Source organism: Mchenga conophoros, linkage group LG23 (genome assembly GCF_057382185.1).
Source record: "Mchenga conophoros isolate Kocher_MC1m ecotype Shallow Benthic linkage group LG23, M_conophoros_male_GT1.1, whole genome shotgun sequence".
NCBI lineage: Eukaryota > Metazoa > Chordata > Actinopteri > Cichliformes > Cichlidae > Mchenga > Mchenga conophoros.
Genome location: NC_140547.1, coordinates 28289842 through 28316953, shown reverse-complemented (window position 1 = coordinate 28316953; position 27112 = coordinate 28289842). Strand labels below are relative to the sequence as shown.

At 40.8% G+C, this 27112-nt stretch overlaps 1 protein-coding gene across 3 annotated transcripts; it reads left to right on the top strand.

Moving 5' to 3' along the window:
• Window positions 1-368: 368 nt before the first annotated feature.
• Window positions 369-26927, top strand: mpp4b (MAGUK p55 scaffold protein 4b). 3 transcript variants are annotated; one of them, XM_085264454.1, is made up of 22 exons: window positions 380-653; window positions 3439-3560; window positions 3656-3777; window positions 5803-5880; window positions 5982-6065; window positions 11343-11474; window positions 14377-14458; window positions 17468-17553; window positions 17660-17734; window positions 17821-18017; window positions 19730-19788; window positions 19887-19904; window positions 19992-20033; window positions 20168-20188; window positions 20310-20324; window positions 23671-23712; window positions 23854-24027; window positions 24907-24987; window positions 25173-25266; window positions 25390-25498; window positions 25580-25714; window positions 26025-26927. In XM_085264454.1, exons 2-22 carry the CDS (start codon window positions 3503-3505, stop codon window positions 26214-26216), a joined length of 1896 nt encoding a protein of 631 aa, XP_085120580.1. In that variant the 5' UTR covers window positions 380-653; window positions 3439-3502; the 3' UTR covers window positions 26217-26927. The 3 variants fall into 3 exon arrangements, 1 of the variants encoding a protein (XP_085120580.1); XR_014890697.1 differs by lacking the exons at window positions 17660-17734; window positions 17821-18017; window positions 19730-19788; ... (9 more) ...; window positions 25580-25714; window positions 26025-26927 and adding exons at window positions 12703-13114; window positions 13293-14156 and having other exon boundaries at window positions 369-653; window positions 17468-17525; XR_014890696.1 differs by lacking the exons at window positions 17660-17734; window positions 17821-18017; window positions 19730-19788; ... (9 more) ...; window positions 25580-25714; window positions 26025-26927 and adding exons at window positions 12703-13114; window positions 13293-14159 and having other exon boundaries at window positions 369-653; window positions 17468-17523.
• The last annotated feature ends 185 nt before the right edge of the window (window positions 26928-27112 follow it).

Sequence of the window (27112 nt, the reverse complement as noted above, 5' to 3'; positions counted from 1 at the left end):
AATAATCTCAGTGTTTTGGGTACAATGAGATGCCTTAGACCTGTTTTCATGTGGAGGGAGGGGAGATCTTGTTGATTTTCAGTAGGAATTGGATTACCAATCAGGAGATTATATTCACTCCTGCCAGATTTTTTTCTTCCCCCAGCTGGTGAGGAAGATTATCTGATTCTTTAATTACTCTTTTAGGTCTTTTTCAGCCTTAAAACCTGCTACCTCTGTGTCCTTTGTTGACTTTCCCGATGGTTTATTGTAGAAAAAGTGCAATGTAACATTCATAAACTCTCTCGTTTCTCTTGAAGTAACTGCTTCTCCCTTTTCTTTCAGCCCTCCTCCGTGTGTGTTGATAGAAGCTGAAAAAGTTAAGAAGATTTGGCAGCTCAGCAGCAACCAGCCAGCCAGTGAGGGAGGAACAGGTTTCCGGTGGCCAGAGGCAGGCGGCTCACTTGCCTGGGATTAAGTGGGATCGGGAGGGATTACAGCCCTCCCTCCCTCTCTCTCTCTCTCCCGTTCAGCTCGATGAAAGCGTAGCGCTCTGTCTGCTCTCCTGGGAATATTTTCCCATCATATAAACATTTACCTGCTGCTGTGCTGGAGCTGACACCGGCAGGAGGAGGGTGACGGCGCGAGGAGTCCTCGAGGCTGCAGGTGTAGCGGTAAGCTTCACCAGGGTTGATTTGTTTGAAGAGAGGAGGGCTTGGATTGGAGGAAGGCCACAGGGATCATCCCGGATAGGTGTTTACTCCTTGAGGAGATCCTACTGGTTTATTCCTTAAAAATATCCACTTTTCCAGCAGCTATTTGTTCTGTCACGTCTGTCTACCCTCACCCTTTCACTAACTTCACCCTCACAGTGGCTATGTGAGTATTTACAGACATATTGGGGAAACAAAGGCAAAAAACTCCTCTCAGCATTATTCTTTGGTTTTATTATTCGTGTCAATATTGAGATGATTTATAAACTCTGTATTGGCAGCTGCTGTCAGGTGTGCCTTCAAGCACTGATCCTGTTCGCGCTGGCTGCTGGAGCTGTGGTTGCACCTCTGCATGCTCATAAATGTGGTCCTAAAAGTTTTAACTGCACGTTTCACAGATGTTTTGCAAATTAACTGAAAGTTTGAACAAATCAAGTCTGAACCTGATTATGTGTGTAGAAAGGTTTTAATGTCATGCATGTAGACGATGAAATCACCTAAAGACCAGCATCATCGAACGTTTTGGGGAATGAAAAGGGTGCTGCATGTATTTGTGCTTCTGTCAAATTTTGACATTATGGTTTTTGGTTGTTAGGCGGCTGTACAGTGTAGGGCATCTGCGGACCTTTTAAAAGTGACAAATTTAAAATCTTTAACCTTCTAACATCCACCAGATCACCTGTGACCCATGTCGGTTCAGGGCTGATTTAATGTCCATCTAATGTCCACCTCTAACTCTGACAGAAAAACTGTGACAAAACTAACAAAAGAACAAAAATCTTATAAACAGTTCATTGCATAATGACTGAAACCAGCCCACTGAATGAACAATGGGCTGGGAGGTCAGTTCCTTGATCATATAGGTTGGGGAAACGTTTCTCCCACTGAAAACGCTATGTCCAGATGAACAGAATCAACCTTTTGACACAGTTTATCATATTCTGATGGCTGCTTCCAGCAGGATAACACAACATGTCACAAAGCTCAAAATCATCTCAAACTGGAGGAGAGGAGGAGATTGGCATCATGGATGTGCAGCCAACAAATCAGCAGTAACTGTTTGATGCTGTCATTTCAACATGGTCCAAAAGTTTCCAGCAACTTGGACTTATTTTTTGGGCAACAAAAGAATCAATGCTGTGCCAGGAAGAGTTAAAGCAAGTCTGAAGGTAAAAGGACATCCAATTCATGCATATCTGGGTTAGGTAAGAAAGGCATAAATCTTACTATAGCCACGTTTGATGTGGTGTGTTTCCTTCCTGATGGATGGTACTGTCTAAATATTCATGTACTTCACTTGGAGAGCTAGGGATATCGTAGACTCTATACAGGGAAGTCACAGTAAACTGAAGGCAGTTGGAGTTGTTGTAGTGTTATTAGTACATCTGTATTGTCTTTTTTTTTTAATGCAAACCTCTTTTCTGTGCCAGAGCTCAGTTTTAGCAATAAACATTTAACAAGACTTCAGATTCACTCAAATAAACTATTTGTTGTTTTCTTTTCTTTTCTTTTCTTTCTGAATATTTGACTTTTTAGCCCTAACCCTAAAATAGCTGTGGGTGATCTGGTGGATGTTAAGAAGTGAAGCTCATCTTTTAAAGCTGTACCAGCAGACCTTGTGACGTTTCTTGCTTTTTAAAATCTTTTCAAAGACCCGGCCGCTCATGACGTGACAGATGTCAGCGGTTTTCATGAGACTCGAGTGACAAGAGAATAAATCTGAGCTCGTTTAAATCGGCGCATGCTATTGTTTTGTGCAGCGGTTCTCAAACTTTGGAGTTAATGCAGGAGGACATGGATGCTCTGGATTACTGAACCCCTGATTTGTTTTTTAAACCCTGTGAAGTCTGACTGTCACCTTAGCTTTCATGTTTTTGAAAAAAGGAAAAAAAATGCACTTTTTTTTTTTGGAAAGAAACTGAATTTTGCCATCTTTTTGCAAAGAACTACTTTGTTATAGCTTAGGCTTGAGGGTTAGGAGTATTTAGACCTCCCAGGGTTAACTGCGGTGAAAAAGATTACACCAGATGTAGCTGCTAGTTGTAAAATCCCTGGATAAGATGGAGCTGATGGAGCTCTTTTATTCACTCCTGATATTTTTGCACTAAATAAAAACAGGCTTATAGAGGTTTCAACGCAACTGTTTCATTATCTGAGTAGAAACGTGAGAGTCAAAGGCTCAGATGGTGTTTTGTACAGACTAGTAAGACACAAAAACACAATGCAAAACTAGACAAACGCCACAAGCTGCAGCAACTTCAGAGCTAATGAAGCCTAAAACATCAGAGTAAGTCATCCTGTCAGCCAGATGCTGCTAATCAAATGCACTTGATTGACTGAATAATTAATAAGTGTGAGTGCTTCTATAAATCAGGGTGTTGGGGTAAAATTCACCCTAAGATCAGACCGTGCAATGCTCAAACTGGCCTTTTGTGAAATGACCACCTGTTAAACCTGCAGACCCTCTCCTTCACCCTGCTGAGTCCTCGGTAGCTCTGAGGAACAAAGTCTGCTTTTACTTCACATGTTGTATAATTATTGTAATAATTATTATCATAATAATTGTTATTATTATCAATACTAAGTGGTTTAAGGTTTCCATATATGTAAGGGATATAATATACAGAATATAAAGAGTTAAAACTCAATCAGCTCCACCTTAAAAAGCTCTAGCTCTATGAATCATCTGATCTAATATTTCAGGATACTTTTGCACAAATCTTATAATAAACTGATTTTTCTCCAGGTTACTGCCCGTCCTGGCGAGCAGCAGCAGGTGGTCAGGGTCAAAGGTCAAGCTTTCTGTAACCATGAGGCAGGCGGTGGAGGCTCAGGTGTTAAATCCGCACTGTGACTTGGGAGAACACGGTCAGTAGGAGTGTTTTATGGTTTAATGATAATGTGCTTACACACGTTAACCACAGATTCAGCCTTCTGCTAACGTGTCTGAGTTTGTGCTGCAGGTTTGCGTCAGATCCTGTCTGACGTCATAGAGGAGGTGAGGCAGTCTGTGAGTCAGGACATCGACGGAGCAGAGATCCTCCACAGTCTGCTTAACGCCGCCTGGCTGCAGTCACTTCTCAAGGTCTGAAAACTTGAAAAACAGAATTAAAAATCCTGGTTTCAGCGGTTAGTTTTCAGCGTTCCTCATTATACAGGGTGGGCCATTTATATGGATACACCGTAATAACATGGGAATGGTTGGTGATATTAAAGTCCTGTTTGTGGCACATTAGTATATGTGAGGGGGCAAACTCCTCAAGATGGGTGGTGACCATGGTGGCCATTTAGAAGTTGGCCATCTTGGATACAACTTTTGTTTTTTCAATAGGAAGAGGGCCATGTGACACATTAAACTTATTGGTAATGTCACAAGAAAAACAATGGTGTGCTTGGTTTCAACGTAACTTTATTCTTTCATGAGTTATTTACAAGTTTCTGACCACTTAGAAAATGTGTTCAATGTGCTGCCCATTGTGTTGGATTGTCAATGCAACCTTCTTCTCCCACTCTTCACACTGATAGCAAAACCGCAGGAGAAATGCCAGCACAGGCATCCAGTATCCGTAGTTTCAGGTGCTGCACATCTCGTATCTTCACACTACAGACAATTGCCTTCAGATGACCCCAAAGATAAAAGTCTAAGGGTGTCAGATCAGGAGACCTTGGGGGCCATTCAACTGGCCCACGACGACCAATCCACTTTCCAGGAAACTGTTCATCTAGGAATGCTCGGACCGGGCACCCATAATGTGGTGGTGCACCATCTTGCTGGAAAAACTCAGGGAACGTGCCAGCTTCAGTGCATAAAGAGGGTAACACATCATCATGTAGCAATTTCAAATATCCAGTGGCCTTGAGGTTTCCATTGATGAAGAATGGACCCACTATCGTTGTACCCCATATACCACACCAAACCATCACTTTTGTTGTTCCAACAGTCTTGGAGGGATCCATCCAATGTGGGTTAGTGTCAGACCAATAGCGGTGGTTTTGTTTGTTAACGTCACCATTCACATAAAAGTTTGCCTCATCACTGAACTGAGGGTCCTGTTCCAATTTTTGTTTTGCCCATTCTGCAAATTCTGTGCGCCGATCTGGGTCATCCTCGTTGAGATGCTGCAGTAGCTGGAGTTTGTAAGGGTGCCATTTGTGAGTAGCTAATATCCGCCGAAGGGATGTTCGACTAATGCCACTCTCCAGTGACATGCGGCGAGTGCTACGCTGTGGGCTCTTGCTGAATGAAGCTAGGACAGCCACTGATGTTTCTTCATTAGTGACAGTTTTCTTGCATCCACATTTTGGCAAATCCAACACTGAACCAGTTTCACCAAACTTAGCAAGCAGTTTGCTAACTGTAGCATGGGAGATGGGTGGTCTCGTAGGGTGTCTTGCATTGAAATCTGCTGCAATGACCCGGTTACTGTGTTCACCAGATGTGTTAACCTCTTTGACATGTCAATAGCTGTGAACAAGGAGAAACTTGTAAATAACTCATGAAAGAATAAAGTTACGTTGAAACCAAGCACACCATTGTTTTTCTTGTAACATTACCAATAAGTTTGATGTGTCACATGGCCCGCTTCCTAGCGAAAAAACAAAAGTTGTATCCAAGATGGCCAACTTCTAAATGGCCACCATGGTCACCACCCATCTTGAGGAGTTTGCCCCCTGATGTATATTAATGTGCCACAAACAGGACTTTAATATCACCAACCATTCCCATGTTATTACGGTGTATCCATATAAATGGCCCACCCTGTACTTTGGATCATGCACCAAAATCTTACATCTTATCTTATATGAGGAAAGATGACTTACACCAGATTTATATACAAATAACATAAAATACAAAATGCAGGTAATGTAATCTAAAGTAAATGCAAAGCCTAAATGTCCTCTGCTAATTTCCTTTGTTTTAGTTAAGAGACGGTAAAATGTGTCAGTAGGCTTTGCAGGGAGATCAAGGGGTGGTTCTACAAGCTGCTGAATCATACGGGTGTACTTTGTTTATCACAGGACTGCATGCCTCCCTCAGAGTATCTAAGGTCAGATGTTTCCTCATTCACTGTAGTTTTGATATTTGTTTTTATTACTTGACTGTTTTCAGGTTTATGAGTGTTTGCAAAGATATCTAAGAGATTCTCCTGCACCAGCTCTGGATTACTCTTCGGGACTCTCGCTTGAGGTTCATCTTCCAAAACAATTTAATGTAGTTATCATGTCCAAATGTTGTTTGGTTGTTTTTTTTTTTTTTTTTAAAGATATTGAATGTTTCTGTCTTTATAGTTGCTGATTGATATCAGGTCCTTACCAAGTTGCTCTGAAGAGGCCAAAGAGCTGTACCATCTTCTGCGACAGCCACACCTGCAGGTTAATAAACCACTATTGGTTTCACGTTGACGTACAGAAGAGGTTAAGGGCCTATAAGGCCCATTGTAGCTCAGGCATATCCGTAAATCCTATTTTTTTGTAGTTAAATTTTCATGTACTCATGTTTAGTGCATATTTTGATTAAAAAGGGGGAGTGTCATTGATGATTATGTTGGTTTAAATAAATCAACACCCCTGAGTCATACTGTCAGAATCTTCGAAGCACAGACCAAGGAGGAGGAGTAGCAAGCTTTCATTCATTAGCCTTGTAATCCCGCTGGAAAACTCAAAAACAAGTTTTATTTGTTGTTATTTATCATCATTCTGATCCTTACTTAGAGTTTCTACGGTATCTGACTTTTATCTGATTTTGTGCTCAGCTCAGATAAAATAATTATTATGGCTTATTTTAACATTTATGTAGATGCTGAAAATGACAGCCTCAATTCAGTCTATTATTAGACTCAGATGCCTTCTCTTAACATGGAAAAGAGCCCACCCACCACTTTAATCACATTCTGGATCTTACATATGGCATAGAAGCTGAGCATTTATTAGTGGCTCTGAAAACCCTCTTTGTCTGATCATCTGTAATAATAATAATTAAATAATTTAAATTTACAATAATGGATTACAAAGCAGTGGGAATTAAGATCTCATCATAGTACATCATAGTCATTGTTATTGTTCTCTGTGCTTGTCCTGCTCAGTGCAGTGTTCGATACTGTCAACAATAATATTCTCTTACAGCGATTAAGAGCACACTGTAGGTATTACAGGTACTGCACTGCAGGGGTTTGTATCATATCTCTCTAATAGACTCCAATTTGTTCATGTAAATGGAGAGTCCTCTTCACACACTAAAGTCAATTATGGAGTTCCACAGGGTTCTGTGCTAGGACCAATTCTGTTTACATTATACATGCTTCCCTTAGGCAGTATCATTAGAAGGTGTAGCATACATTTTCATTCCTATGCAGATGATGCCCATCTTTATCTGTCCATGAAGCCAGATAACATATACCAATTAGTTAAACTGCAAAAATGTGTTAAAGATATAAAGGCTTGGATAATCTCTAATGTCCTGGGCCCTATTTCAGGAAGCCGGTTTAGTGCAAAGTCTGAGTAAGTATACCATGAGTTAACGAAAACTCTGGGTTTTCGGTTTCACAAAGCGAGTTTAGATTAATTCTGAGTGAGTCACTATGACGACACACTCCGTGAAGCTAACCTGCCCCCTAGCAGGTTTACTTCAACTAACCCTGACCTTCTCCGCCTCTTTGTCGGAAACCTGACTGTAGGAAGTGTCAGACATGGCGTGTCCCTTCCTTGAAGAGCCAGTAGATGTTGAAGCCCAAATTCTCCGCAGAGCTCTCCACCGGGAGAGAGTGATCAGAGCGCGTTTGGACATTTTATCATTTCCTGATGATTTCCTGTGTGAACGTTACCGTTTTTCAGCACAATCTATAATTTATTTGAATAACATCCTCAGGCCTAATATTGCTCATGTGACACATCGCGGACATTCTCTCAGTTCTGTACATATTATTTGTATTGCACTTCGGTTTTTTTGCAAACGGGAGCTTTCTGTATAATATTGGTGACGCTGAGCACGTTTCCAAGGCTACCGTCTGTCGGGCAGTCAGGAATGTTACAGTTGCACTGAAACGTCTCCTGTACTCGTTTGTGGTGTTCCCCGGTCATAGACCCACAAGATTTATCAAAGAGGGATTCCACAAAATTGCAGGTATCAGGATGAACAAAACCTAATTCATGATGTGGTGATACTTGAACTACTACTTAAATTTTACATTTATTCCCACCGTTCCCAGGCGTGATTGGCTGTACAGATGGCACTCACATTCCAATCATTGCTCCTTCAGTAAATGAAGGAGACTATGTGAACAGGAAGTCTTTCCACAGCATTAATGTACAGGTACATAGTTCCCTGTAGCATTTCAAACTAACAAATTATTTCATTATAGTAATGGATGCTAATTTGTGTTCTCTGCACTGTGAAGATCATATGTGATGCTGCCAACATTATCACAAATGTGGAAGCCAACTGCTCAGCCTCTGTGAGTGGTGGTGGTGGAGGACCCCCACCTGTTTTTCAGGCCTCCGCTTTTTTTTTCTGTTGGCTATGACGGGTCACATTTGAGCATACAGAGTAAGCAAATATGTACTTGTAATGTGCTCAGATAATTTCAATAAGTGCTTACAGAGGGGAAATTAATGTAGCCTCTAACTGCAATTGATTTACATCGGACAAACAGACCAAGCACTATGGCTCATAATACAATTACACCTTACCTGTTTGGACTATATTTTTATATTTCATTTTTACTTGCTGCCAGGCACGTTTGGGGCCTGTTGGGTTGCACCTGCGCTCACATCACATCACAAAATAAAATGTATGAAATAAAAAATAAAATTAAATATAATAAAATAACGTGTTAAATGGGTGGAAATCCCTCGATCAACGTTTAAATTAACACTCATGCATTGACTCTGTCGGCTTTGTTTTGCCATGCATGCTCCCTTTCTTTTGCAGCTGAGGCTGTGTTACTTTTTTTCCGCGGAATTTGCATGTTATCAGCATATGCTGCCATCAGAATTTCGGCCTCAAGCGCTGTAAAATACATTGACCGCGCCTTCTTTCCCTCCGTCTCCATGGTGACTCGCTTAATCTGTGCTCCACTAATCAGGGCTTTATGTATCCTCGTGCGCGCGCTTAACTTGGGGTTAAAGCAACTCCGCGTTGACTGAACTAATTGTTATCAGCCTTTCTGAAACCGAATATTCCGAGTTGGACAGTTCGGGGTTACTCAACCCTGAGTATCGTTTTTCACTCTGAGTTTTCTAAACCGGCTTCCTGAAATAGGGCCCAGCTTATACATTCAGATAAAACTGAGGTTATTCTATTAGGCTCTGAAAATCCCAGAAATGTGGTGGCTAACCAGATGCTGACTCTGGATGACATTACCTTGGCCTTCAGTAACACTGAGAGCAATCTTGGAGTCGTTTTTGACCAGGCAATGCACATTACAAACAAATACAGGGAGTGCAGAATTATTAGGCAAATGAGTATTTTGTCCACATCATCCTCTTCATGCATGTTGTCTTACTCCAAGCTGTATAGGCTCGAAAGCCTACTACCAATTAAGCATATTAGGTGATGTGCATCTCTGTAATGAGAAGGGGTGTGGTCTAATGACATCAACACCCTATATCAGGTGTGCATAATTATTAGGCAACGTCCTTTCCTTTGGCAAAATGGGTCAAAAGAAGGACTTGACAGGCTCAGAAAAGTCAAAAATAGTGAGATATCTTGCAGAGGGATGCAGCAGTCTCAAAATTGCAAAGCTTCTGAAGCGTGATCATCGAACAATCAAGCGTTTCATTCAAAATAGTCAACAGGGTCACAAGAAGCGTGTGGAAAAACTAAGGCGCAAAATAACTGCCCATGAACTGAGAAAAGTCAAGCGTGCAGCTGCCAAGATGCCACTTGCCACCAGTTTGGCCATATTTCAGAGCTGCAACATCACTGGAGTGCCCAAAAGCACAAGGTGTGCAATACTCTGAGACATGGCCAAGGTAAGAAAGGCTGAAAGACGACCACCACTGAACAAGACACACAAGCTGAAACGTCCAGACTGGGCCAAGAAATATCTCAAGACTGGTTTTTCTAAGGTTTTATGGACTGATGAAATGAGAGTGAGTCTTGATGGGCCAGATGGATGGGCCCGTGGCTGGATTGGTAAAGGGCAGAGAGCTCCAGTCCGACTCAGACGCCAGCAAGGTGGAGGTGGAGTACTGGTTTGGGCTGGTATCATCAAAGATGAGCTTGTGGGGCCTTTTCGGGTTGAGGATGGAGTCAAGCTCAACTCCCAGTCCTACTGCCAGTTTCTGGAAGACACCTTCTTCAAGCAGTGGTACAGGAAGAAGTCTGCATCCTTCAAGAAAAACATGATTTTCATGCAGGACAATGCTCCATCACACGCGTCCAAGTACTCCACAGCGTGGCTGGCAAGAAAGGGTATAAAAGAAGAAAAACTAATGACATGGCCTCCTTGTTCACCTGATCTGAACCCCATTGAGAACCTGTGGTCCATCATCAAATGTGAGATTTACAAGGAGGGAAAACAGTACACCTCTCTGAACAGTGTCTGGGAGGCTGTGGTTGCTGCTGCACGCAATGTTGATGGTGAACAGATCAAAACACTGACAGAATCCATGGATGGCAGGCTTTTGAGTGTCCTTGCAAAGAAAGGTGGCTATATTGGTCGCTGATTTGTTTTTGTTTTGTTTTTGAATGTCAGAAATGTATATTTGTGAATGTGGAGATGTTATATTGGTGTCACTGGTAAAAATAAATAATTGAAACGGGTATATATTTGTTTTTTGTTAAGTTGCCTAATAATTATGCACAGTAATAGTCACCTGCACACACAGATATCCCCCTAAAATAGCTAAAACTAAAAATAAACTAAAAACTACTTCCAAAAACATTCAGCTTTGATATTAATGAGTTTTTTGGGTTCATTGAGAACATGGTTGTTGTTCAATAATAAAATTATTCCTCAAAAATACAACTTGCCTAATAATTCTGCACTCCCTCCATGTGGTTCTGCACATTCATGCATATATTACTTCTAGGCCAGACTATTGCATTCGATTTTTATCAGGCTGTTCTAAAACTTCCCTGAAAAAGCCTTCAGTTGATCCGAAATGCTGCAAGAAGAGTACTGACAAGGACTTTAAAAAAAAAAAAGAGAGAACATTTTGTCTCAGATTAGCTTCTCTTCTTTGGCTCTTTGTTCCTCCAGAATCAAATTTAAAATCCTTCTCATCACATACAAGGTCTTGAATAATCAGGCCCCATTTTATCTTAAATACCTCATAGTGGCAGTTAACCATCCCTCACTTTTTCCTTCCCCTTGTCACCAAGTACTTGCTCAAAGGGGGTCATCTGATTGTTGAGCTTTTCTCTCTGATATTGTGGGGTGTTTACCTTACAATATCCAATAAAATACAAGTACAAAGCACTTTGAGGGAACAGTTGCTGTGATTTGGCACTATATAAATGACATTGAATCCAACTGAAAATTCCCAACATTTCTTTTCTGTATTTCATTAGTGAACTATAGTATTAGTGAAACTATGATTTAAATGTAACTAGACTTACATATGTACCTGTGTCTTTTCTATTGTTATTTGCTACTGTTAATTGTTACTGTTCTTAGTCTCAGTCTGGTTTGTCTGTTTTCCATCAAGGCCCTTCTTTCGGCTCATGATACAATAGCTCTGAAGGACTATGAGCCGGTGTTGCCCCCAATGCCAGAAGACCTGCCGGACGATGAGGAGGCCACCCGGATCGTCTGCCTGGTGAAGAATAAACAGCCACTGGTGAGATTCCTGAGCTAATACCTCCTCAACAGGCAAATGAAATCTGGTTTGTACAGATGGTTCTGAGCTGAGTAGAACATCAGTAGACCAGCTGTTTAGGAACTAAGCAAGCTTTTAATGAGGCAAAAATCTTTTGTTAGGTATGAATCTAATTTATTATTATCTCCTTAATTAACAAGCTTACTGGGACGAGGAAAATCAAAACCTTTCAGTTTTCAAATCAAAGAAGAAAGTATGTAAATTAAATATTAATTCAACGTAACTATGGCCAGTCAGTCCCCCAACCAGGGGGAAGTCTCTGGCTGTGTCTAGGAGAAACTGGTCGCAAATAGGAACATGGTGCTGCACCTAAACCCCCTTTTGATAGCTTTGGCTTTGGCTGTAGGTTGCATAGAAGACGCTAACAAACATTCACTAAATACTTGCTAATTGGCTGCAGGCTGTGAAGAGTGCAGCACAAACTTGCAACAGAGACCCTTCATCTTCAAAATACGTCACTGGATGATGGTCGGTGTCTTCCATGCAAACTATGGCCAACTCCAGCAATCTGCTAGTGTCTAAAGCAAACACAAGTAGGTTTTGAGGGCAGAGTTATTTTTGTGTACTCTTATTATGAAGGGATAGAGTCCAAAACAGTTTATTTTAAACATATTTATTTCTGATTTAATGCTGGATAACTTACATAGGAGTCTTTGGGGTTTGCTCCAGTTACCACTTTAAGCTTTGGCTTCATTTTGAAAGTGCTGCTGTGTTTGTTGTGTGCAGTGCATGACCTAAATAGAGGCATCCACATACTTTTGAACTTACAAAAAGTTCATTGTATTTTAGGTGGATGCAGAAGTGGATATAAAACCAAAATCATGTGGAGAAGCAGGAAACCTGACTCTTTAATCTGGACCATGAAGGAGTTACTTTTTTTCAGGACTGCGTATGTAGGCAGATGCTCCTGAATATTTTAATATGTTGGGTTTTTGGCCAACTCAAAATAAGTCAAACAGATGACAGAGAGCAGATGTTTGATTCATAATCTGTCATTTGTATAATTGTCTGTTGATGCTACAGATAAATTTCGAAGAGCAAAAGCCACTGGAATAGAAAGGAAACAAGACAGTTAGGAGACATCTGATGCTAATTTATCATCTTTTTCTATATGTCTTAAATGCATGCAAATGATTACTAGTTCAAACCTTGCTTTATCCGAGTGGAACATGATTCTGTTGTCTCACAGCTTTGCAACCACCACAAAGTTGGCAAGCTGTTGCCCAATGCTTGTCCTCCCTGTGCAAAAAGCCCCAGAGGGGGGATCCGCCATCACTTGAACACCTTGAGGCGTTTGACCCGACAGAAGCTTCACAGAGGGACAGGGTTCGGGGTCCAGAACCCCTCAGCTCAGAGTTGGATGCTAAAAGCAAATGATTCGTCATGGTGCAGAGTCCGGAGAGGAAGCTACCCGCCAACCGAGCCAATGCATCACCTGACAGAGGCTCGACCATACCCGTTACCACAATGTAAGCCTTTGACTGGCTGCCAGGTGTGCTGCAGCACGCCGATGTGCCAGTGCAGAGTTTGTTACTCCAACATGTTGTGGGAGCAAAGGTCAAATCGCTCTGCACCTTCAGTCTGCAGTTCGGTCCTGATTGGTAAGGAAAGATCTGGGCCTTGTTTTCCAATGAGTGCATCTTTGAACTGCTTTTATTTCAACCTCTAAGATGCTTTTGGAAAACAAGCTGGTTCTTCATCACTTCTAATTGCACTGTCTTCATCCATTCATCCATCCCATTCACTCATGGATTAATAATGTCTGTTTTCTCATTGGAGACGTGGACGAGCTCAACAGTGGAGACGAGTACGAAGTAGAACAGTCCACTGGTGCTCCATCACCATTTCCCCAACGTTTGACCATGACTCCACCATGTCTCAGCATGCATGATTACTTCCAGCCAGGCCTGTCTCCAAGGTTCAGAACTAAAAGCCCTTGCATCCGAACAGCCCCACCCAGCCCCATGCGGCCTCACCGCATACTGGAGGTGCCGCCCGTGGAGCTCGTCAAACAGGAGAGTCTGGACGAGCTGAGGACGACTGTACAGTTGGCCGCCAGCTCCATGGAGAGCAGCACCAAAGACATAAAGCTCCTTGGGGAGAGGATGGCAGCAGCCACAGAGCACATGTCGGTGACAGTGCAGGACAACTCGCAGGCTTTGCTCCTCCTCACGCAGGTTGTGGACCGGTTGCAGACACTCCTCACAGCCACCAGATCTGAAGTAAACACCCTTAAAGCTGCTGAGCAGGAAGGCACTTTGAAGAAAAGCCCAACTCAAAAGCCTCAAGGGCACCAGTCCCCATGTTCCTTCAGCTCCTCCTCCAGCTCCCTCAGCAGCTCCTTGGACCCTCCTTCCACCTCCCAGTTGGGCAGCTGCCAGTCTCCGTCTTGTCGTGGATCTCCCTGGGACACAGTGAAATCAAAAAACTCTCCTGTGGCACAGAAGAAGCACAGCCACACTGTTCTGGAAACATCCAAACATCAGCTTACAAATGGCCTGTTTGATGAGAAGTTCAGTCCCTTGAAAGGAGGTCGCTCAAACCAGCGGAAGAAAAAGAAGAGGAAGAAGGCGACATGAGAGCTGTCCAGAAAGTGGCCTTCTTTGGGTCCTTTGTAGGAGCACCGTGGCTACCCTGCAAACAGTGGTAGTTCATGTTTCTTTTGTCTGTTTCATTACATTTCATCTGTGGCAAATCAGCTCCAGTTTCCCTTCGCTTGTGTCACTATTACGTTATTTAGGCCTGAATTAAACCTTCAAGTCTATTCTTGCATATCCATCAGAGCCACATCTGTCCATTATATCTTCATTTATCTGACCTGGCAGCAACTGTTTATTCTGTTTTTTCATTTCGTCTTTCTCAGGGAGCAACTATAAAAAGAAACGAGATCACAGGAGAGATTTTTATAGCTCGGGTGATTCACGGAGGGCTTGCGGATCGCAGTGGTGAGCCCTTTTTTTTTTTTTTTTTACCCCCGTTTAACCCCCTATAGCTAATGTCTGTTGTTTAGATGAGTAAACCCTAACTCTAATCTTAACTCTAGACTTTTACTGGAGGATTCCTAGATTAAGCCTAGTGCCAGACTAAAAGAAAACATCAGTGACGATCTACACTGGAAAACATCTGACACGTAGAGCTTAAAGTTATGCATTAATGCAAAACTGAACTTTCTGTGCTGGTGCTGAGGACAAATTGTTTGCAAACATCTGTTTTGGGGCTTTAACTTCATCTTGCACTCTTTATTCTGCAGATGTACACAGACCATCTGATTGTGTTCGTTTTCAATGTTGGGATGATTCATGTAGGAAGACAAAAAAAATCTTCCTGGTCAATCTGCTTCCAAATTCTAGTGCTAGTTGCAATCAAGCACTTTATATAAAACATGGATCTCATCTATTGATTTGTGGAGCTTCAGGTTGAGATTTTTTTGGTCCATAAGACAGTAACTTTACCTTTCTTTATTATGTAGTTTTCACAAGTGAAGACAAAATTAGAATCATGTTGAACTTTTTACTGAGGTCATGAATAAGGTGGTGGGTAGGGTCTGCACTCCTAGACAAAGGGATGGATCTTTGCTTCCAGAGAAGCTTCCCCCTGCTGACCATTAGGGGAAAAAAATGCAGGTTTCTCGTATTTCTGCTTTGGCATCACTTTTCAGACCCAAAGCTTATACTATATGGGCAAAAGGGCTGGGCCATCTCCACATTAAATCTACAGGAGCTGCTCAGCCATGAAGCTCATAGGTTTTGTGCTGATGTTAATGCTGGAGGAGATTTGGAGCTCTACAGTTATCATAAAGACAGGGTGCATGGCTAGGTGATTGATTTTAGACACCTGTGCCAATGGGACTCAAAATACCTGAATTCAAATAGTAAAAGGTGTGGCCCCGTACTTTTGTCCATGCAGTGTACGTCTATATTTGTTTTTGTCCCATTTTGGGAGCATTTATAAGACAATCCTAACAAAATAAAAGGTTCAGAACCAGAGACATGGACTGGTTGGGTTGGACAAAGTTTTTGTTCATGCAGACAGGACTTTCTTCTTCTGGTTACAGACACATCCTCATGTGGCTTTTACCTTTACCATGAAAAGAAATGTAACTTTAGACAAGTTTAAAACATCCACACTGGTTATATAGTATACTAAAGAAGCTCTGACAGGCAGCGATTGGACCTGTAAGCTTTTAAATGACAAGTTGTGCTTAAATTTGATTGCTTTTGTTATTGATTATAACAATATATTGATCATATTTTCGTTGAGGTTTTAGTGTATTACAAACAAGATAAACTACAGTAGATTAAAGCACATAAAAGTTAACAAAACTAAAGAAAACATGAAATGAAAAACTGATATATTTTTTACAGGGAGTGCAGAATTATTAGGCAAGTTGTATTTTTGAGGAATAATTTTATTATTGAACAACAACCATGTTCTCAATGAACCCAAAAAACTCATTAATATCAAAGCTGAATGTTTTTGGAAGTAGTTTTTAATTTATTTTTAGTTTGAGCTATTTTAGGGGGATATCTGTGTGTGCAGGTGACTATTACTGTGCATAATTATTAGGCAACTTAACAAAAAACAAATATATACCCGTTTCAATTATTTATTTTTACCAGTGAAACCAATATAACATCTCCACATCCACAAATATACATTTCTGACATTCAAAAACAAAACAAAAACAAATCAGCGACCAATATAGCCACCTTTCTTTGCAAGGACACTCAAAAGCCTGCCATCCATGGATTCTGTCAGTGTTTTGATCTGTTCACCATCAACATTGCGTGCAGCAGCAACCACAGCCTCCCAGACACTGTTCAGAGAGGTGTACTGTTTTCCCTCCTTGTAAATCTCACATTTGATGATGGACCACAGGTTCTCAATGGGGTTCAGATCAGGTGAACAAGGAGGCCATGTCATTAGTTTTTCTTCTTTTATACCCTTTCTTGCCAGCCACGCTGTGGAGTACTTGGACGCGTGTGATGGAGCATTGTCCTGCATGAAAATCATGTTTTTCTTGAAGGATGCAGACTTCTTCCTGTACCACTGCTTGAAGAAGGTGTCTTCCAGAAACTGGCAGTAGGACTGGGAGTTGAGCTTGACTCCATCCTCAACCCGAAAAGGCCCCACAAGCTCATCTTTGATGATACCAGCCCAAACCAGTACTCCACCTCCACCTTGCTGGCGTCTGAGTCGGACTGGAGCTCTCTGCCCTTTACCAATCCAGCCACGGGCCCATCCATCTGGCCCATCAAGACTCACTCTCATTTCATCAGTCCATAAAACCTTAGAAAAATCAGTCTTGAGATATTTCTTGGCCCAGTCTTGACGTTTCAGCTTGTGTGTCTTGTTTAGTGGTGGTCGTCTTTCAGCCTTTCTTACCTTGGCCATGTCTCTGAGTATTGCACACCTTGTGCTCTTGGGCACTCCAGTGATGTTGCAGCTCTGAAATATGGCCAAACTGGTGGCAAGTGGCATCTTGGCAGCTGCACGCTTGACTTTTCTCAGTTCATGGGCAGTTATTTTGCGCCTTAGTTTTTCCACACGCTTCTTGCGACCCTGTTGACTATTTTGAATGAAACGCTTGATTGTTCGATGATCACGCTTCAGAAGCTTTGCAATTTTGAGACTGCTGCATCCCTCTGCAAGATATCTCACTATTTTTGACTTTTCTGAGCCTGTCAAGTCCTTCTTTTGACCCATTTTGCCAAAGGAAAGGACGTTGCCTAATAATTATGCACACCTGATATAGGGTGTTGATGTCATTAGACCACACCCCTTCTCATTACAGAGATGCACATCACCTAATATGCTTAATTGGTAGTAGGCTTTCGAGCCTATACAGCTTGGAGTAAGACAACATGCATGAAGAGGATGATGTGGACAAAATACTCATTTGCCTAATAATTCTGCACTCCCTGTAATGCATGTTTGTGTTTGTGTGTACATAGGTCTACTCCATGCAGGGGACCGGATCATAGAGGTGAACGGTTTTCCTGTGGACGGGATGGAGCCTGAGCAAGTTATCCAAGTTGTGGTGGGTCATTTGTTCATCAAATAAAATGTGCTCTTGCTGTTGTGTATTGTTTGCATCCAACATTGGTTCTGTTCATGCTCCATTTTGTTTTCTTACAACCAATCAGCAAGCTCGGTCGCATGGCACCATTATGTTTAAAGTCATTCCCATCACAGAAAGGCCGGTCCACAACCAGACCATGGTGAGTCTTTTACCACAGCTCCATTATTATTGTCTCTGTTCACATAAAAAATATTTACCCCTATTTTGTGTGTTTCTCTTTGCTAGCTATACGTACGGGCCATGACTGACTACAGCCCTCAGCAGGACCCGGCCATCCCTTGCGCCGATGCCGGCATGAGCTTCAGAAGAGGCGACATCCTGGAGATTGTGGACCAGACAGATGCCCTCTGGTGGCAGGCAAAGAAACTACCCAGCAGCACAGCATGTGCTGGCCTCATCCCCTCCACCAACCTCCTCAAACGGTCAGATATGGTTCTTTTAAGCATGTTCTTCCAATCTTGGACTGCATGTAATAGGCTTTCATTTTGCTGTTTGGTCATTTTTATGGGTAAGGTGTTAAAATTCCCTGATTCATTCAATTCCATCTCCTAAAAGTCATCTTTAATTCAGTTCAATTCAATTTAACAGTATTGAGATACAAATTAATTAAACTGAACTGATTAAAAGAAGAAGAAAGAAAACCTGTGAGCAAGCACTTGGCAACAGTGGGGACAAAAAACTCCCTTTAAAAAGGAAGAAACCTCCAGCAGATCCAGGCTCAGAGAGGAGCGGCCATCTGCCGCAACCAGTTGATGGGTTGCAGAATGGAGCTGAGGACAAATTTATATACAACTAACATACTATAATATCTGCTTATTTTTCTTTTCATTTTCCTTTTGGGGCTTTTCCTCTGACATATTCTGACTTTGGCCCTTAAGAGCTACTTGTTTGGTAACACTGGCCTCTTCAGCTTGTTTTTCTTGAATTGACTGCTGCACTGTCTCATTTCGGGCCTGAGGATTTTCTAATTTAGTAAAACTGACCTCTTTTTCTTGCTATTATATGTCCAGACATGATCGAAATGTTGTGATGCTTACCAGGTCTTTAAAATGAGATAAATACAAGTTCAGATAAAGCATGAAATATGACATAAATATTACACTGTATGTTTATTTGTTTAACAGAAATTCAAGCCAAAATAGAGAAGCTGTGTGTGAAAAACTAAGTACAGTCTACTGCTTCCATAATTAGGAGGGTAATTAGCACCCAGGTGCTGATAATCAAATACAATTGCTTTAACTGATCTTCCCCAAGTATGAGCACCTCTTTGAAAGCAGAAATGTTGGCAGTTTGCCGGTCTGGAGCATTCAGTTATGTGATGTGTTTTTTTGCTGGGATGTCAACTCTTGGTAAGATTGTGGTCCTGGGCACATTGCAGTGATTGACCATGACTTCCTCTGTATATCAAAGTATTCTAGAATCAAATGTGAGGGCATCTGTCTGACAGCTGAAGCTTGGCTGAAACTGATCATGCAACAAGACCAGATGACTCTCTGTTATGTCCTACAATGTATAACCTCAGAAGTGCAACAGTATGTCCTTTATCAGGTTAGGATTACATGAAAAAACAAAATTCATATTTGGCTTATTCAAGGATGGCCATGTCTGCATAAACAAGTGATAAAAGTGAGACTTTAAATAATAATGAAATGCTCTTCCACTGGGTTTAAAGCTTTAAATATCTGATTTAGATTTTGTTGTTTGACATATCCAGATGACTGGATGGATGGAGCTTATCAGCTAATGCTTAAGGCTAGCTGGCTAGCAGTAATATTTGTGATCCTAGTTTGGGTTAAAGCAAAGTATACTGAGCAGCCAACTCTTTATAGTAACCTCTAGTACAATCAAATGCTGAGCAAGGAATCTGAACTGAATCAGACTGAAAAGGGACATGTATTGAATGTATTCAGTGAGACTTAAAACGAGTAATTTAGATCATTTACTCCTCAGGAAATTGTTTCCTGGAGTCATAAATGAAGTGAAAAATCAAATATAATGTGAATATATATATATATATATATATCATATATAATTTGGGAGCATCACCTAGAAATGTCTTTTTTGACATCTCATAATATTTTACAGGTGGCATAAAAGTTGTCTCATCTTACTCTGTTTCTGCTTGTTGTAACAGGAAGCAGAGGGAGTTCTGGTGGTCACAGCCTTACCAGCCACACACCTGCATTCAGACCTGTGAGTGCGCTCAGGTTTTCTTTTAATCATCATTAAAGTCACTGCTTTACAGCTTCACAGATGAGTTTTCTTTGTGTTCTGCTCCATGCTTACTGAAGTGAGCACTGTAGAGGAAGGTAAGAATAGACTACATTAAACTTAATCAAACTTGAATCGTTCTATAACTGATCTGACCTTAATTATCTCTGTTTTTCCAACCACAGAGGAAGACTTAATGGCGATTGATGACAAATGTGTGGAAGCAGGTAAACCTTTACCTTCCATTTACTGTGTAATGTGCCTTTTATTCATCTTTTACACACAAACTAACTAACCACACAAAAACGTCTTTGCTTCTCTGTCTTTAACTTGTGTCTGTTTGTGTTTCCTGCCCCGATAGACGAGGAGGCATTTGATTCTGGTAGGTAAGTCTTTGCTGATATAATCCGTTCTGTCCCTGAATTTGTTTCGTGCCCTTCAAAGGAAATTTTTGTTGTTGTTTCTTTTCCAAACGTTCCTGCTGCCTGATGGGGAAATGTCAGAGGAGCTCAGAGAAGGTGAGAAAAGCTTAAAGAATTGTGTTCTTATCTGCCTCACAAGAGTAAATTTATACATTTCTTTAATTTAATTTAATTAAAAGAGCAGACCTCCTGACTTGTTATGGAGATAGGTCACATGTTCTTACTTGGACTGATATTAAATCATATATTAAAACAATAAAATTCAATAGTGCAGGAGCCAGTATAGAAACACAAAATATGAGCATAACGGTCCTCTGTTTTATAATTGGTGTGTTGCATTTTAAGAAATGTAGCATTTGGTGTTTTTGTAGCTTATCGCCGGGGTTTCTCTTCTGCCGCAGACTTTTTTTTCTGTTAATCCAGCAGTGCATCATAAATCCCTGAAGTGCTGTTTAATTTGCAGAGGTAATTTAGACTTTCCAGTAATTTACATCTGGGAAATGGAGGCTGACGCAGTTGCTTTGGTTGATTTCAGGTCAAAATGATGCACTGTATTATTTTGCATGCTTTCTTTTTTTCATGTTTGACATTTTAGTGTGTAGGGCTTTTATTGGAGTCATTACATAAAAAATAATCAAGATTTTTACAAAAAGATGAGCCTAGCATTAAATGGTAGATAAAAAGGAGACCTTTTCATATGCTCCAGCTTGCTTTGAGCAGCCATCTAGCCCATATGGTGATATGACCAGCGAAAGTTTACCCAAAATGCACTTTGAAATTATGCTTCTTTCTGTTCCTCCACTCTGACCTAGGGATATGACTCTCAGCCTGGGTGCAAGAGGTTTAAGTTGAATCCCGGACTAGCCCCCAAAAATGTTAGTTCTTACATCCATGGCTCAGAGAAACATTTGAGTAGCAAGTCTAAGAATTTTTAAATAATACAAAAATAATTTCTCCCAAAGAAAGCAAATAAGAAAAACTGAAGCAAATTCACAACGCTTCATCAGTTTGATTGCTGTTGCTCCCAACTCACCAAAGCAAATTTCAAACAGCAACTAAAGCCAAAGGTTGATGCTGATAGAAGAGAGAGAAAGAGCGGCCCATAGCATAGCTGCATCTGGCTTTATATATGCAGCTGACCTTCAGATTATTAACAATGACAGAAAAAAGAAAAACATGGTAGTTAATGTGCTGGCTCAGCGAGGCACATGTAACAGTCACCGACACTAAACTGGTTTAGTTTTTGCGATTGAAAGATAGTTGAGTTTTGCGATTGAAAGTGTGGTATATCCCGTGATACTGCCTTCGCAGGTGTTTATAGGAAAAACAAATTAGGCCATAAATTGTGAGATTTATATTTCAATGTAAAACTGGTTTTAACAGAGGTACGAATTTTTCAACATAATATTTAATAGTAGCACTGGAAAAGCAAAGAAAATCAAGTGTAAGCATAAAACATTGACACAAAGCAGCTTGCAAAGTACCCCATAACTAGGGCTGGGTATCGTCACTGATTTCTAGAATCGATTCAATTCCGATTCACAAGGTCCCAAATCGATTCGATTCAATTCAATTTGATTTGAATCTGGGAAATTTTGACAGTCAGAAATATTATAATTCAGATCAGTACATTTACATATTTTTGTATCTATAAAAAGGAAGCTGAACCTCGTAAGACTTTATCAAAGGTGTGAGCATCACAGCAGATGCCTTTGTGTCAAAGTAGCTGAAGATAAAACACAGAAAAACATGAAGGTGATTTTCCTGGCCTGGGATTTTATAAAAATATTCTGCAGTACATCAAAAACAAAAGAAAACCATTAATCAACATATGAACATTACCTCTGAAGTTACAGCGGTTTTATTAGAGACACGGCTGAGCATTTTGCATAATTTTAGAAAGTTTAAATTTGTTCAGTATTGAACGGCAGAAATTAGGTTTTCTTTTCGGAAGTATGTAAAACGAAAAAAACCAGCGGTCAACAGCGCTGTAAACAACGGTAGACTTGTGCGTAACAAGCAAGCGAATAATGCAGAAAACATATTTTTAGATGGGAAACTGTTCTTGAAGTACAGAGAGAGAGAGAGATGTGCATGAAGTGTGATTTTATCGTGGTGGAAGCAAAACAGTAAGAGTGAATTCATGACGATGTTTATGTGAAGCGCAGTTTGGCTCTTCTTTTGCTGCTGGTTTGGTCAGTATTGTTTGGAGAGAGATAAAACTAACAGCTTTAGAATCAGTGCAAAAAGGGCGTAAACACAAAGTGCGGACCCGCCAAAACATCAGAATCAGTGAGCTGTCAGCTTTCAGCCCCAACCGTGTCCATGCCGTCGGGTGAGAAAGGCACATCTCACTGATTCTGATCCGCGGGTCCGCGCTTTGTGTTTACACCTCTGTGCAGAATCCGTGTTCCTGCTCTCATTTACTGTCTTAGCTGTTTGGTGGTTGTTGAAATTTTGAGGTTTCACCTGAGATTCTGGCATTTCGGGCAAAATAAATTTATATTAAAACATCGATTCAAGATTTTAATGAATCGATTTCACGTTATCCAAGCCAGAATCAATTTTAATCGATAAATCGATTATAAAAACCCACCCCTACCCATAATCGTAGCACAAATCCTCTGTTATTATTTGTAACAGGTGTGTTGCATTGTGGGAAATGGGAAGGATCCAGTGTTTTTGTGGCATGAACCACACTAAAGACTAAATACTGTATGTATGCTTATCTGACTTTTTCTTTTAATCCAGCAGTGCATCATAAATCCCTCAAGTACTGTTTGAATTTGCAGAAATATTTTAGACTTTGTTTTAGGGTGGAGGCTTTATGGGACACGCGGGCTGATGTAGTTGCTTTGATTGATTTAAGGTCACAGATAAAATCCAATCCTGTGTATCTCTGTCTCGCTCCCCACCAACACACATTGGCTATCATCTGGATTTCCCAGGAACAACTTACAACTAATAAATCTAATGTAAAGGGGGAAAAAAGTGTATATATAGCAAATTTACAACTTAAAGTTCCTACGTTATTACTTTAACGGTTACTACGCATCCTTGGACTCTGGTATTGCTTAGTTTTCAGTAATTTCAAGTAAAAATTATTAACAAAACCATTTGGAGGTAATTTGACCCTAAAATAAAAATAATTGAAATGCACAGAAGACTAGCTGTTGCAGAGATGTAATCTTCCCAGTGTGTCCCGGGCCTCCATTCCTTTCCTGAAACATCTCATGTAGGAGGCACCCAGGATGCATCCTGATAAGATGTCTGAACCATGAGGAGTGGCTCTGCATTATTCACTGTGTTTTGCAGAATTATTTTTAATTACACTGTGTGCAAATATCTGTATTTTTTACATCTCTTTTATTGTTGTTACCGATCTTTTTTCCACATGTCTCACCGTGTTACGTCCTGCTTTTTTTTTTTAAATCCAAACCAGAGGAGGATGACTTTAGAAGCAACATTGAAGGAATATATTTAGGTAAGCCTTCTCGAGCAGCAAATTATTTCTCTTATAATGTTGCTCAAACTTGTTGGTATATTTAGAGTTTAGTTCTGTTTCTGTGTGTGTTGTGGATCCATTTTTGAGGGTTATCTACTGACATCTGTTCTTTTTCATCAGCGGGCTTTAGGCGCAGCATGCGTCTGTGTCGGCGGCGGGCTCACAGCACCACCCAGCCGTCCTGCAACACCCGTTGCCCCAGCAGCTGCTACAGTGCCCTCAACAGTCCATATGAGGAGGTGGTTCGTTACCAGCGCCACTCAGAGGATGTACACCGCCTCATTGTCCTCTTAGGTACAGAAAACATTTCAGTCCTTTAGTTTAGCTTACCAAACATCTACACTCATAAGCCTTTTAGATACACCTTGATAGAATCGGGGTGGGTGCTCTTTTATCTTCAGAGCTGTCATAATTCAACAAGGTGCTGGAAACACTCTTCAGAGATTTTGGCCCACATTGACATGACAGCGCCACACATTTGGTGCTGTTCAAATAACCAGTATGAGATGATTGTGTGAAATGGTGTGTTATCCCGCTGGAAGGAGCCATAAGACGATGATGATGCTCAATTAGTACTACTGGCTTAAAGTGTGCCAAGAAAATGTCCTCCATACGGTTACACCACCTCCACCACGAGCTGGAACTGCTGATAAAAAGGGAGGATGGATCCACGTTTTCAGACCAGGCAACATTTTTCTAAACTCTTCATAACTTGGTTGTAACAAGTGGTTATTTGAGTTATTGTTGCCCTTCTATTAGCTTGAAGCAGTCACATAGAAAACTGCGACAAACTGGATATTATCTCTTCTTTGTGTATGCATGTGTATGCATGTGTAATGTATATATAGACACGTGTGTGTGTGTGTGTGTGTGTGTGTGTGTGTGTGTGTGTGTGTGTGTGTGTGTGTGTGTGTGTGTGTGTGTGTGTGTGTGTGTGTGTGTGTGTGAGAGAGAGTGATTTACATTGCTGTGCTTGAGAACCTCCATCTACCGGAACCAAATTCCTTGTATGTGTCTGCACATATACTTGGCCAATAAACATTGGCCAATAAAAATTCTGATGCTCAGTTTGAACTTCAGCAGGTCATCTGGATCATGTCTAAATGCCTAATGCAATAACAAGCAGTTGAATGAAAGTATATACAAACAATTAACATGCGCGTGCTTTTTCAGGTCCGTCTGGTGTAGGTGTGAATGAACTTCGAAGGCGTTTGGTTGAGATGAACCCAAACATCTTCCAGGGACCAGTGCCATGTACGTAATCATCTTTTCAGTCACAGACATCATGAAAATTTTTAATTGAATTCAAAAACACTATTAAAAAGCAGAGTTGCCTGAGAAATCCTAGGCATTCTCTTCTTTCTGGGCTCTTTGTGTTTTTGTCTCAGATTCTGTAATAATCAGATTAAATGGTTGATTTTTCTTTTTTCCTTCTCCAGACACTACAAGAGCACCCAGAGGATATGAGGAATCTGGCAGAGAATATTTCTTCGTCAGCCGAGAAGTCTTTGAGAACATGGTTTATCACAACAGGTACAGCTGTCTGCACACATTAAAACATTAATGAAGTTGTGGAATGTAGATGGAACTGATGAGAGCTTAGCCACAATCGATAGATTTTAGCCCCACTGTCTCTGTCTTTTTTTTGTCCGGCAGGTTTCTGGAGTACGGCGAGCACAAAGGGAACATGTACGGCACCAGCATCGAGTCTGCAAAGGAGGTTTTAAACAGCGGCAAGATCTGCGTCATCGACATTGAGCCAAACGCAAGTCCAACTCAGACACAGTAAAGAGAGCCAATAGATAAATAAAAGTGTTTTCATGTAAATTTGTATATCCTTCTTTAGGCCCTCCAGGCAGTGAGGACACACGAACTGAGGGCCTTCGTCATCTATGTTAAGCCTCCGACTCTGGAGCGCCTCAGGGAGACAAGACAGGACTCGTACATCACCACCAACTACTACGTCAACCGGCCATTCAAAGTATGACGCTGGGCTTAGTTGTCTGGTTAAAACGTCCACTCTTAATTTGGAGAAAAAAATTTCTTTTTCCTAATAAGATAATTATTTACATTCACATGTGATTGCTCTCATCCAATAGAGCATTACAAAGATATTGGTACACACAAGGGAAGGGATTTGATTTGGGAGGTCTCAAATTTTATAGGAACTTTTTCTTTACCCCCAACTTGACTTCTTCTGTTTTAATTAGAATAGGCAAAATCTATATCGGCCTATGAGACCTCCCACTCATACAGTAGAAGTAGTCTTATCTTTGGTTTTACTTCATCAGGATGAAGACTTCCAGGAGATGGAGGAAGCAGCACGGAAGATTGAGTCAAACTACTGGCAGTTCTTTGATCATGTGATCATCAACAATGAGCTGCAGGACTCCTGCGTTGAGCTGCTGACTGCAGTGATGAGGGCGCAGGACGAGCCACAGTGGGTCCCTGCCAGCTGGATTCGACCCACGTCAGAGTCCTAGGAGCAAAGTAGAGGAGAGGACGTCGGGTCAAAGCAGTGATTTTTTTTTTCTTTTTTTTACTGTACAGTTTTTAAAAAATGAAATCGTGACATGTAAATTCAGTGATTGCTTTTGTAAATATACTCGTGTGTGTGTGTGTGTGTGTGTGTGTGTGTGTGTGTGTGTGTGTGTGTGTGTGTGTGTGTGTGTGTGTGTGTGTGTGTGTGTGTGTCACATGTGAGCTGGACTTTAAGTCTCTTCAAATCCCCAAAGATGAAATGAAGCTGGATCCAAGCTCAAAGAAATTCCTGAATTTGTGTCCGTTTGTCACAGTTTTGTTTTTTATTTTTTCAGTCAGCAGGAACATATGTAGCACCTCTTCAAATAAAAGACGCCTGCAGGACTTAAATTCAAACAAAACTGCCTCTTTTCCTGCCCTCCTCCCTATTCTTGTACACAGACTTCCAATAAAAGAAACATATATCTAAAGCATGTTTGTCCCCTTTGGCCATAAATGATTTCTTGATCCATTCCAGCCTAAAATGACACATTCTCATGTAAAATGGTGGGTAAAATGAACAATTAACGTAAATAAACAAAAAAAAATTGTATTTTTAAAGGTATGTTACTGTACACCCAAAGCACTGATGTTTGCTAATCCTTGAAAGTTAAAAAAAAAAACAAATAAAAGTTTGCAACACCCTTCTTATAGTAATTTATGCATTTGTTTTCATATCATATATCTTCAAAAAACAAAACAAAGTTGTTAAAATTGCAGAAAACGTGTAATTTCCCAGCCAACAAGAAAATAAATAAGATTAGCAGCCATGGTTACATGACATTAAAAATGGGAGAGGGGCAAAGTAGTCTTCAAAACATTATTAATACCTGGAAGCTTCAATTTTAATAATTTTTTT

What these genes read in the sequence shown, in the direction of transcription:
- mpp4b (XM_085264454.1), top strand. Translation starts at nt 3,503, where the DNA reads ATGAGGCAGGCGGTGGAGGCTCAGGTGTTAAATCCGCACTGTGACTTG. An exon ending in CTTCGGGACTCTCGCTTGAG is followed by an intron (nt 5,881 to 5,981) that starts GTTCATCTTCCA and finishes CTGTCTTTATAG; the next exon opens with TTGCTGATTGATATCAGGTC. An exon ending in TCCACCAACCTCCTCAAACG is followed by an intron (nt 18,018 to 19,729) that starts GTCAGATATGGT and finishes TTGTTGTAACAG; the next exon opens with GAAGCAGAGGGAGTTCTGGT.